At 41.3% G+C, this 11,781-nt stretch overlaps 1 protein-coding gene across 1 annotated transcript; it reads left to right on the top strand.

Annotated features, from left to right (window-relative positions):
• Positions 1-643: 643 nt before the first annotated feature.
• Positions 644-11,355, top strand: fndc7a (fibronectin type III domain containing 7a). The gene is made up of 14 exons (XM_008282251.1): positions 644-700; positions 1,146-1,164; positions 1,349-1,606; positions 2,749-3,009; positions 3,596-3,853; positions 3,937-4,203; positions 4,312-4,566; positions 5,509-5,766; positions 7,289-7,546; positions 8,892-9,146; positions 9,312-9,575; positions 9,703-9,732; positions 10,639-10,675; positions 11,320-11,355. The coding sequence occupies exons 1-13, from the start codon at positions 644-646 to the stop codon at positions 10,668-10,670; spliced, it is 2,472 nt and encodes an 823-aa protein (XP_008280473.1). The 3' UTR covers positions 10,671-10,675; positions 11,320-11,355.
• Positions 11,356-11,781: the final 426 nt, after the last annotated feature.

The following is an 11,781-nucleotide window of genomic DNA, read 5'->3' as shown; positions in this document are numbered from 1 at the left end:
TTCCTGATAACCTGATACATGTGTGTTAACTCAGGCACTGACAAATTGAGGACAAAATGACTAAAAGCAGGTGTCATCTATCACGAGGAATCACAAGAGAGAAAAATCAGCAGAAATCAAATATTGTCCTCATGAAACCTTAACCAGCCAATAAGCTTCTTCTTCTTCTTCCTTCCAGACACCAAACAACAGATCACGTTGTCTCTTTATATAACACGTCTCAGCTGGGACGGTAGAGTAATTTCATTGGTGGGTACAAAATATTTAACTCACAGAATATAGTTTACATTAATTAAAGCATTTCAGTGGAATGGTTGCAGAAATAAAACATGAAACAGTTTGTAATAAGTCCCTTCTTAAAAACAATCAACATCCTCATCTGACAAAGGTGAGCCTCCATCTCCCGCTCTGATAGGCCACCCAAACACCCCTGAGGGGAGGAGTTACAGCCTTTGGGCTCTTTGGTATTTTTGCTGAAACAATAAAGCACCTGTCGTTTCATCTGAGAGAGGAAGGGAGAGAGAGAGACAAAAAAAAAAAAAGAAAAAAACAAGAGTTAAATTTAAGCCTGGGCTGCTTCCCTGAAGTCACTTTGAGGAAACAGCATCACGCCTTCAGGCTCAGCAGGAAAACAGGCGAAGGCATGGGAACAATGCAGTTAAAGATGCTGAAACTTTTGCTTCTATTGACCATCACAGAGGTAAGTGATGATTCATTTGAACAAAAAATGCAACACACAGAACTATCTTAACATGTGCAGCCGTGTTTCCCGTATCTTTGATATTGAGTTAATTTTAAACTGTGTGTAAAGGATGAACTTTTTGAACACAGGCTCTTTTGAGCGTCGCTGCTTTCAACAAGTGCGTGTGGCGTGCCCAACCTTAGCTCAATAGACAAATTCATTCCGACCTGAAAGAAATACCTGCGCTGACCAGTCCTGAAATCTGTGTTGAGTGAAGGTAATGTGCAGCCTGCTGCCTCTCATGCTCTGAGAATATGATACAGGGCATAATTTGCCTCAGGATATAATGTGAAATACCAAAAGCTTGCTACCCTTGGAATCATGTCCTTGTCTGGAAAATGCTGTATTTCCTGTCATTTAACATCATTTCATTCATTAACCTGCCATGTTTTGTCGTTTTCAGATATGCACGGCTCAGAACGGTAAAAGTTTATTTAATATTTGCCTTAAGATACTTTTTGCACAGCTCCAATTATCAACAGCATCTTTTAAATGCATTGTTTTTACTTTATGAGCATCAGACTTTTCATATATATTTAATAGCACCTCCACGTCATTTTGAATTCATTCCAATGTTTTTTTTTCTCTTCTCTCTATCCCCTTCAGACATCACGCTGTCAGAGTTTACTGTGTCATCGAGGAGTATAGCCGTGCAGTGGAGCTTCCCCGCTGATGCCAGCTCCTACAAGCTCACAGCGACCCCCAAGAACACTCCAGAGCAACCGGTCTTCGCCCAATTCAGCGGCAACACAGTCATAGGCTCAGTTAACTCCCTGTCACCAAACACAGTGTACACCGTGACGTTAGAAGCCATGGACAATGATGGCAATGTCCTCAGCAGTGCAGAGATCGAAGTACTAACAGGTCAGTAGCTGCGGCGAAGACAGAAAAACTGACTCCTGGTGGCGATTCAGGTTCTTTATCATACATTAAAGTGTGAATGTGGACACACTCTATACTCTATGATGTGGTGGAAGAAGTAAAAGAGGCAGTTCAGCAATGCAGAAATGCTCCACTACAAGTAAAAGTTATGTATTTAAAGTTTTACAGGCTCATTATGGAGGAACCTCAAGTAATTTCATTATATTTATTTGAGCAGCGTTTAAATGTTACAGCTGGTTGATCTGATTCTGACTTTTATTTAAAGACGTGCATCATAACTGCTCAAGTTAAACATGCACCAGCTTCTCTATTGTAAATTTGTAGCTTTTCTCTAATTTTCTATTGTTACACGTCATTAAACTGAATATCTTTGGGTTTTCATTTTGTGAGGGGGACAAACAAGACATTTGCAGACTTCTCTTTGGGTTATTGGAAGTTAGAAATATTTCCTTTTTTTTGTTAAGCAGAACAATTCACTGAGCAATTAGAAAAAAAAAAAAAAGTTAAAGTGATGGTGAGTTTTAGCCTGTATTTCTAAGATCTTCTCCTATTTTGCAAATAAAATTGTAGTAATTGTAGTAATTAGTTGCCACAGCTTGCAAATGAATGCTCTGTTAAAAATTTTTTTTTAAAAAGTGTGAGACACTCAAGGGCGCCTGAAAAACTTTTTTTTTAAGGCAACACAAACATCAACACTTGTTTCGGTGATTTTTCGAGTAGTCGATACATTAATAGTGATTGTTGCTGAATTAAATACTGTAAAAATAGCGTAATTTTAATGCTGTAAAAGTAAGAACTGCCATTTTTTTATGGTTAAATTAATATGTTTTTCTGTGTTTTTACTGGTTATTATCTGTTTTTAACAAAACAGTGAAACTCTGTAGAATAGCTGCTATATATATACATATTAAATTACAGTTAAAGCAGTTTTTTTTTTACAGTGTAGTGCAGTAATGAAGTGAAATGTAGTATAAAAAAAGATTTTTTTAAAAAAAAGGACACTAAGTGGAGTAGGTGTGTAAATGTGCTTCGTTACATTCCATCACTGCTTTATGTTAAAAAAAGCAGGACTCCTGAAAGTATCGCACTTTAACGCTAGCTATTCTCTGTCATCTGCTCTGTAGCTCCTGAGGTGCCCAGCATTGAGAAGGCCTACTCCAAAAACAGCGACAGCATCACTGTTGAGTTCACAGAGGTTGCCGGGGCGACCGGCTACATCCTGAGGGCAGAGTCGAAGTCAGGTGATTTCTTCTCTGAGACCAGTGTGAGCGGCTCTCCGGGCACCGTGATGGAGCTGCAGCCCTACACAGACTACATCCTGAGCGTCATATCCGTCAACGCCTGGAGGAGGAGCCAACCCTCACTACCTGTTGAGATCAGGACAGGTACGGGGGAAAGTCTGCCACGACACCACGCACTGACCTGAGCGTATCAAACGCTGATAGAAGATCTGGCGGGTCTATCTATTTAGTGGTTTTCAATATCTTGACTAACATTGTTCTTGCTAAATCTCCATGCACTTTCACTTGTCTAGACACTACAGATCAGTAGGAGTTTACTCAAGATGGTAATCAGTGTCTGAAGAGTGAAACGCAGCCTTTCTGTTGTTCCTGTAGAACAATAGCTTGTTATCTCACTCCGCCGGCCACAACGGTTTGTCATTTCACTGTCCATTGTCAACGAGTCTCTACTCTTTACGGCCAAAGCAGGAGGGTGGAAACCGTATCCATCCCTCTGCAGTACAGTATTTTCAGAAAATGAAAAGAGAAACCATGAGAACTAGGTTGTCTCCCGTCCTGAAGGAGAACTGACTGTAATATGATCCCAGCAAAATTGTTTCCATTTTACACCTCATACAAAAAAAAAACATGGAAAAGGGAGGGTTGAAGTAAGACATCTTTGTGTTTGTCCATTCCTTGTTTTTTTATTGATTTTTTTTTTAAAGCCACTTATTCTTCTCTGTCTCTGTAGTGGTGATGGCCCCCGTTCTGGAGGCGTCCTCCCCCACCAACGTCACCATCAATGTGACTTGGCCTCGTGTGGAGCACGCCGTGTTCTACACGCTCTGCATCATCCAAGAGGGCTCCAGCATCCGCCTCAAACGCAACACCACCGACACCATGACGGTTTTTGACAACCTCGAACCAGGAACTCGTTACTGCATCAAGGGCACAGCCTGGGACTCTGAGGGTCGTACTGGTGACGACAACACTGTCTGCCAGATCACACGTAAGCAAGAAAAACAGCAAAAAAAACTGCACCAACATCAACTCGGTGGCCACATGACTGTAGCATACTTTTGTCATTTCCAGGTCCTTCAAGCCCAAATGTGACCCTCGTCACGGTGACTCAGGGTCGGTCTCTTGGGATCACTGTGCACTGGTTGTCAGTGCAGGGTGCGGACGTCTACGTGGCCTTGACGTCCAACGGCCAGAACTGTTCTTCAGTTAACAGACAACCATCAGACAACCACTGTTACATTATACCTGCAGAGTGCGGCCAGAGCCGCTCCGTTACTGTCATAGCCTATAACAAAGCTGGACCCAGCAGTCCTTCAGATCCATTTAACTACATTACATGTGGGTACAGCACACACAGCAGCCGCAGTCACTTCTAACATACATTTACCACGTGCCTTACGTCTTAAAGAGTGCTTCTACTTATTGGGAACTGTATGTCTCTGACAGACCCATGTCCTCCAGAGAACATCTGGGTGGAGGAGCCCACAGCCGGTAACTGCTCTGTGATGTGGGACGATGTGCCGCTGGTGGAGCACTACGTCGCTTACATTAAAAGGGACGACGGGGCAGAGGAGTCGTGCAATACCACCGAGACAACCTGCCAGTTCTTCTGCATGTGTGGCTACACCTACCTCACCAGCGTAATACCCTACAACCACGCCGGCTCCAGCCCTTATGCGCACGTCCGCAACTACACCACCAGTAGGACCATCACACAGAAGCACCTGCATATACAGCAGCACCAGCAGCACAGGCTTGCTCCAAGTCATACAGCTGTATAATATGTAATAAACACCAGCTAACATCTTCAGACACATATTCTACTTTACATCACAACCAACCATTCTGGAAAGGATCATTTTACTTTTCACCTGCCGCCACTAAAACATGTCAACTTAACATCTGAAAATTAACTGGTAGCTTTTTGAATTTTAATAGGAGAAACCCTGAAAGCCTCGTTGTCCTTTTCAGGGTCTAATGGTTTTGGTTCGTTTTCTAGATTTGGTTTTATGGCATCATAGTTTATGGTTGGAAGGCTTATTGGCAGCAAACTCTAAAGTCTTGGCTGGAATCTCCACCTTGGCATTGTTCTAAAAATATCTCTTAAATGAAAGTAGAAAGCCAGAGTGTGAAGAGTGACTGCAAGAGAACACTATAATAAACAAAACTGTGTTTGGTTGAATAGCTTAAGAAGTGTAAATCACACATTTGAATACTTCATATTCACATATTTCTTACATGGAACCGCCTCTGCTGATATAGGCCACGCCCACTTCTGCTAATATTTGGTACAATCACAACATATCTGAAAAGCCCACTTTGTTGTACTAGTTCACATTGGTGTCCCATTACTCATACAACTTTCACAGTTATCCTATCTGTAGTGTCCTGAAAAGTGAAGATGTCATGCTAATCAAATTTGTCCACAACTCAAAGCAAAAATAAGATTTATTCAAAGCAATCTAATGAGCCAATGTTTAAGTACCTGCAGGTTTATGATCCTACTAGTCTGATATTAAGCAACAACATCAGTGGCTTGGAAGGTAGAAAATGATCTAAAAACGTATCAAACAACCAGTATTGTCATTTGCCAAGTATTAATTATCATCCCAATCTGTTTTTTGCGTCTCTCCTCCTCTCTAGTTCCTTGTTGTCCACATGATGTTACCATCAAGCTGGTTTCTACCGAGACCCTGGAGATCATGTGGTCGCCTGTCAGAGGGTCCGAGCTGTACAAGACGACAGCAGCGGAGACTTACGGCACCGTCCACTGTAACGACACATCACCGGTGTGTGCGCTCTCAGATCTGAGGTGCAACACAGCTTACTCTGTGACCGTGACGCCGTGCAGCGAGTTGCAAGGATGCAACAGCACCTGCACAGCACAGAGACATGAGACAGGTACAGTGGGGTTACTTTAAAACAGCTTAAATGGAAACCTGACATCCTTCACTGTCAATACAAACTTACCTGCACACACATATAAGGGAGGGCAGGAAGGGAACTAGATAGGATTTAAAATGTCCAACTTATTGGAACTTTCACTTCCTTGCTGAGCGCTGAAGTGCCTCAAAAACTGCTTTTCAACGTTGTATTACAGTAAATATAACTTGGCTTTTTGCTCAGAAATGCACACAAAGGCTTTTTCAGGTCAAAGTGGAAACAGATCATACCAAGTAAGGTCACCGTGGGGATGTTGTGTTTGTGATGATATGCAGTATTTTTTGTCTGAAGCTCAATTCTGGACTCACACAATAGAAACTTTTCTAGCTGAAGTCTTCCACATGCTATCTGGTGAACGCCACTTGAGACTTAATATGAGATCTTTTTCACTTGTGTTTTTTTATTTTGAGAGGACAGTCTCCTATGAAGCCATCTTTGTAGCTCCTTCAGTTGACTTGGTAGCCTCCCTCACTGGTCCCTGACTTGCACAGTCACCAACTTTTTAAGAATAGCCTGCAGGCAGATTAACTTCAGCTGTACTTCCAGGGATATTCAGCGACTTGAGTATCCATTCCCTGACTAGTGCTTTTCAGTAACCTTTTCATGGAGTTACTTTGAGCGTTCTTTTGTCTTCAGGGTGTTGTTATAACCAAGAGTGCTGATTCACCAGTGACTGGACCTTCCAGATGCAGGTGTCTTTGTCTTTACAGTCACTTGAGACACATTCACAGCACTCAGATGATCTCCATTTCACAAATGTTGTGATTTTTAGCACCAATTGGCTGCAGCTGTGTTGAATTAGATCACTTATTAAAGTCATTAAAAAAAAAAAGATAAATACTTTAGCAATCATTTATTTTACAATTATTTATTTATTTTTATTATTTGACATTATTTTGTTAAAAAATAGGTTTTCACTTTGACATGAAAGAAACTTTTTCTCTCAAAAAAGCCTAAATTAAATTGCCCATTATTCATTGTTGAAAAGCAATAAAAAGAGGAAGACTTCCAAGAGGAGTGAAGACTTTTTACAGAAACTGTCGATAAGACGACTGATACTTCACTCTTGTCTTTAAATAAATGTTACCTAACCAGAGCAGCAGGAGTGGAAGAGGAGGAAGAGGAAGCCTCACAAAGTTGTTTTTACTTTGGTTTTTGTACAAAGCTAACAAACAAGATATAACATGTCAACTAGTGAGCTTTCAAAGTCCTGTTACTGTGATTTTGTTGACTTTGAACAGAGTCCATGATTGCCTCTGTTTCCAGCCTTTATGCTAAGCTAACCAGCTATATGTGGTGACTTCACCATCCAAATATGAGAGGGATGGTGATTCTCCTCAGCTCCTCTTTCTATAGAGTGAATTCGTGTTTTTTTTTTTCCAAATTGTGAAACTATTTTTTTAACATAATTTCTCTCTGCACCTTTATGTGTTTTTGAAATAACGACCTTTATTTCCTGTCTTTGCGCCGCCTGCTGCAGCTCCCTGTACTCCAGAGATCTTGGATATGAAGCAGATCAGCAACTCCACGTACAAAGTCCTCATCAGCACCCCCAACAAGCAAGATACAAATTATACCATCACTGCCACCGGACACTATGACAGACACACTTGCCACACGGCAGGCAACTACTGTGAGCTCACACAGCTGCCCTGCGGCTCCACTTATGAAGTCGTAGCAGTGGCCACCTCAGCAGCGGGGAAAAGTCTGCCTGGATTCAGTAAACCTTTGGAAACAGGTATTTTGGAAACCACAGTATGACTGGTTATCAATGCATACAATGTGTTATGTTTACATCATAGACTGTATAAAAGATGGATGTAGCTACCGTGATGTCACTCGTTGGTTTCTGCACTGAGAAAATGAAGCCAGGGTTTTGCTACTTCCTGGTTGACATCTTGGACTTTTAGAGCCAGTGAGGCAAAAATCGTTGGAGGGGGCGGAGCCATAGGAGCAGCGATTGGTCAGACGGATTGAGAGGCGGGCCCTCTCTGCCCGCCCACATTCACCGCCTTCTGTTGGCTTCATCTGTATGGTCGCTGCCGACTGTCAATCAAGCCAGCCACGCCCGTTGCCCCGCAAAATTTTGACGATTTTTAAAAAATTCAGTATTGATTTATTTTCAGATTCGCCACCTGATCTCTGGACTTGACTATGAAAACTAATTTTAAAAAAAAATCCTGAGCTGGAGGAATGCGGTGTTTTGTGATCTGTGATCACTTCTTTTCCAATTCATTTCTATAGGAGCCAGGGCTTTTTGGAGCCAGCAGATAGCAGACGTAGTGATATTGCAGGTTTTTGACACTTCCGGGTTGGCTTCATTTTTCAGGGCCGGTTGCAACGTCCATCTTTTATACAGTCTATGGTTTACATGCCCAAGAGCCAGATGTACCAATGTGAAAACTAACATTAATTCACATGTTAACCTTCTATACATAATCAATTATGTTTACTCATTTTCAGAGAAAAAAAATGCTGATGTTTTTTCAGGTTGAAGCTGACTGCTGCGTTCAGGAAAGTGATGTGTGTTTTACAAGTACTGTCAAAAATAGAGAACACAGGTCCATGTGGGGAACGGGGCTCCACTTTGTTGAAGCTTTGTCGTCAGTGTATGAAATGTAGACGTAGAGTTTCTCATATGATCAAGAAAAAGCCCATAGGTTAGATTTGTTGAACCACTTGAAGTTTAAAAATGTGTAAAGCAACCTGTGTTTGGTGTTTTGTTTGGTAAGGTCACAAAGGTCACACCTATCATGCACAAAAATGCTGAATAAAAATCCACAGAGCAAACTAAACTAAGGGGTCACATTCAGCTGAAGCTGTTTATATGTGATCTGTGTTATCTGTTTTCACTAACCTAGCTGTTATAAATCATCTACGCAAAAAATGCAGATGTTTTTCCTTAAATAAAGCTAATAAGTTCAGCAGCTTGCATGAATTTACTGTTTTTTTGTGTTGAGTAACTCGGGCTTCTCCTGAGTCACTTACTTGTGGTACAAATGAATTACAGAGAAAGCATCACAAACTCCAGCAAAATGAAAATACTCAGGTATTGATCATTTTTCTGTATTTCTCTTCCTAAGGTCCTTGCTGCCCAATGTTTGTGAACGTGAGCCAGGTCACCCAGGCGATGACCAACATGACCTGGTCACCCGGCCACGGAGCTCGCTCCTACATTGCCGCCCTGACGTCCCCTCGAGGACACGCCAAATGCCACACTCTGGACACGCACTGCCTGATGGGATGCATCACCTGTGGCACCAACTACAGCGTCCACCTGGAAGCCATCAGCAGCTCGGGGCACAAGTCAGAGTGCTTATATCAAGGATTCTCATCCAGTGAGGATAAACACATACACAGTATATAAATAAAGAAGAAAAGTATTCAAAATTCCACACATTCAAAAGTCTTGGATTAAGCAGTAGATGCCAGGACAAAGTAGCGTGTGCAAAAGAAAAGATATATTACATCTTATAACAAAACATGTATCCTCTTTGTTATAGGTGCCTGCTGCCCAACAGGCGTCAAGCTCTATCGCAAGAACAACAACTTCCTCAGGGTGTACTGGCGTTCTTCGGGCCCTCAGGTCTATAATCACACAGTAGAGCTGTACGGAACAAAAGCCAACAACACCTGCATGGCAGCTGCAGGCAGCATGCACTGCGACATGAAGGAGGGCCCGTGTGGGGAAGTCTACACGGTGGTGGTGGCACCAGTGGGTCACGATGGAGTCAAAGTCATCCTCTGTCAGGCCAGGATGTACTCAGGTGAGTTGCGACGTACATGCAGAGTATAGGCTCTGAAATGAATGAGATCAAGCATTGAAATTTGTGTGGATAATGAAAGAGTACGTTGTGAAAGCTGCTCATTGCCTCATTTTGATTCTATTCTCAGTTCCCTGCCCAGGAAGCAATGCAGGCATGCGTAAGTATCATCTAAACTGTCAGCTTATTTTGCGAAGGACGCTTACTTTTCTTGTCAGATGAGAAGTTTGCTACCGAAGAGTGAAGGTGCAGCCAGGTGTTGGTTAGCTTAGCTTAGCATAAAGACTAGAAACGGCTAATTTGACTCTATCCGTTGACAACACAGGAGCACCTTTAGAGGTCTCATGATGTCTCAGGTTGATAACTGTGATAATTTAATGTCATGTCAGTAATACAGCTATAATAATATCATAAAGACAGCAGCATAAAAACAACATACAGTGCTATAGTTATGATTACAGCCTGTCTTCACGTCCCTACACTTTTGTTTTGAGGGTATTTCATTTGCCAGAAAAGCAGCAAAACATACAATAACAACAAAAGTAAAGATGGCTTTGACTGATCGCATTTTTATTTATTTATTTCAAATTTTCTATCATGAGAGCATTGTGAATTATGTTGTCACGATTATCATATAGGAAAAATCTGACATCGGGACGACCCTGGTTTTGTGAGCTGAATCCAATCAAAAATGGAAGTGTAAACAAAAAACACATCACATAGTTTTAGTTATGGCGAATATGGGTGACAAAATTCTGAAATCTTGCCATCACTTTGACTTTTTTAAGTTTATCACTTAACCCCCCCACCATTAAACGTAGATTTAGATTTATTTTGGACAGAGTCGGGTTAGCTGTGTCATCTTGTTTTGAGTATTTATCCTAATAAGTTAATCTGCTGCTGGTTGTAGCTTCATATTCTTCATACAGACATGAGATCATAGCATCAGTCTTCTCAGCTGACTGTTGGCAAAAAAGCAAATTCAGCACATTTTCCAAAATATCTTATGAGCTGCTGGGAAATTTGCTACCACACTGACATATCATTTCTCTCTCTCTTCCTTCAGTGATCTCTCGTCGAAAACGAAGTGTGAATTAAAAGTGGTAAGTTCATCATTCCATCCAGATTATCTTGTCTAAGGTCACATGGAAACCTCATTATGTAACAGCCTGAGACGCAAAAACAAGCTGCTTTCCTTTACATGAAGGTGCTGATTGTGAACACACGTGAACGAAATTGATGAAAGCAGCTTTCACGTCCGTTGTGCTACTTCACAGCTTGAAGGGTTTCTTGTGACAGCATCTAAGGGCCCATAAACTGATAGTAGAACAATATGTTTCAGTGGAACAAGAGGCAGCAGAGAGGGAGGGTAAAGACAAGCAGCACAGATTAGATTGAGCTTCACCTGTTTCATCTCACTGGGATGCACGTCAGTGTCTCAAAAAACATGGACAGAACAATGAGGGGAACGTGACTCGGGTAAATGCAGATGAAGATCTGCTGCTGGAATGTGACACGGACATCCTATTGTGTCTGTGGTAAGCAGGTGTAAGGTGATATTTAATAGCCCCGCTCCCTGTACACTGTGTTTCTAGTACATAAAGTGTCATAAAGGACATGACGGGATTTTTTTTTTTTTTTTTTGCACAAAACAACCATTTCTGGAGTATGGATGCTTTCATGAGACACACTGGAGGTAGTGACTGTGTTTAGTTTGATTATTTCTCTCGTCTCTTTTGCCCCACAGTGAACACCTGCCACCACTGACACAAGAAGAAGAAGACAGGAATGTGTTTACACTAATGGAAACTCTAAAGATTTAATATACCCAGAAGAAATTTCACTCTTGTTTATGAATGTCTCTGTTTTGATCAAATGTTTGCACAAGAAAAAGAAAAAAAAGAAAATCAATGTTAAAGTAATACAAGTTAAAATAGGGGCTTTGGAGAATATTAACGTTGGCATTTATTCAGTGTGTTTAACAGAAAGATTTTGCTACTTGCTAAAGAAGGGATGCATGTCTGATTAAGTTTTTATGTGGTTCCCTCGTGTTTAATCACTACAGCTGTAGATGTAACTACAAAGAGAAGAAGCAAAACAGTAAGAACCCCAAACACACGTAAGAAAGAAAATAAAAAATTACAATAGCAGGGATCATTCAAAACCAAAATTAAAATAACATTTTAGGACTTCTCCAAGTAGAAGGCCT

The sequence above is a fragment of the Stegastes partitus genome, unplaced genomic scaffold (assembly GCF_000690725.1).
Source record: "Stegastes partitus isolate 25-593 unplaced genomic scaffold, Stegastes_partitus-1.0.2 Scaffold264, whole genome shotgun sequence".
Lineage (NCBI taxonomy): Eukaryota > Metazoa > Chordata > Actinopteri > Pomacentridae > Stegastes > Stegastes partitus.
This window is presented reverse-complemented; position numbering and strand designations above follow the sequence as displayed.

What these genes read in the sequence shown, in the direction of transcription:
- fndc7a (XM_008282251.1), top strand. Translation starts at nt 644, where the DNA reads ATGGGAACAATGCAGTTAAAGATGCTGAAACTTTTGCTTCTATTGACC. An exon ending in ACCTGTTGAGATCAGGACAG is followed by an intron (nt 3,010 to 3,595) that starts GTACGGGGGAAA and finishes CTGTCTCTGTAG; the next exon opens with TGGTGATGGCCCCCGTTCTG. An exon ending in AGCACAGAGACATGAGACAG is followed by an intron (nt 5,767 to 7,288) that starts GTACAGTGGGGT and finishes CGCCTGCTGCAG; the next exon opens with CTCCCTGTACTCCAGAGATC.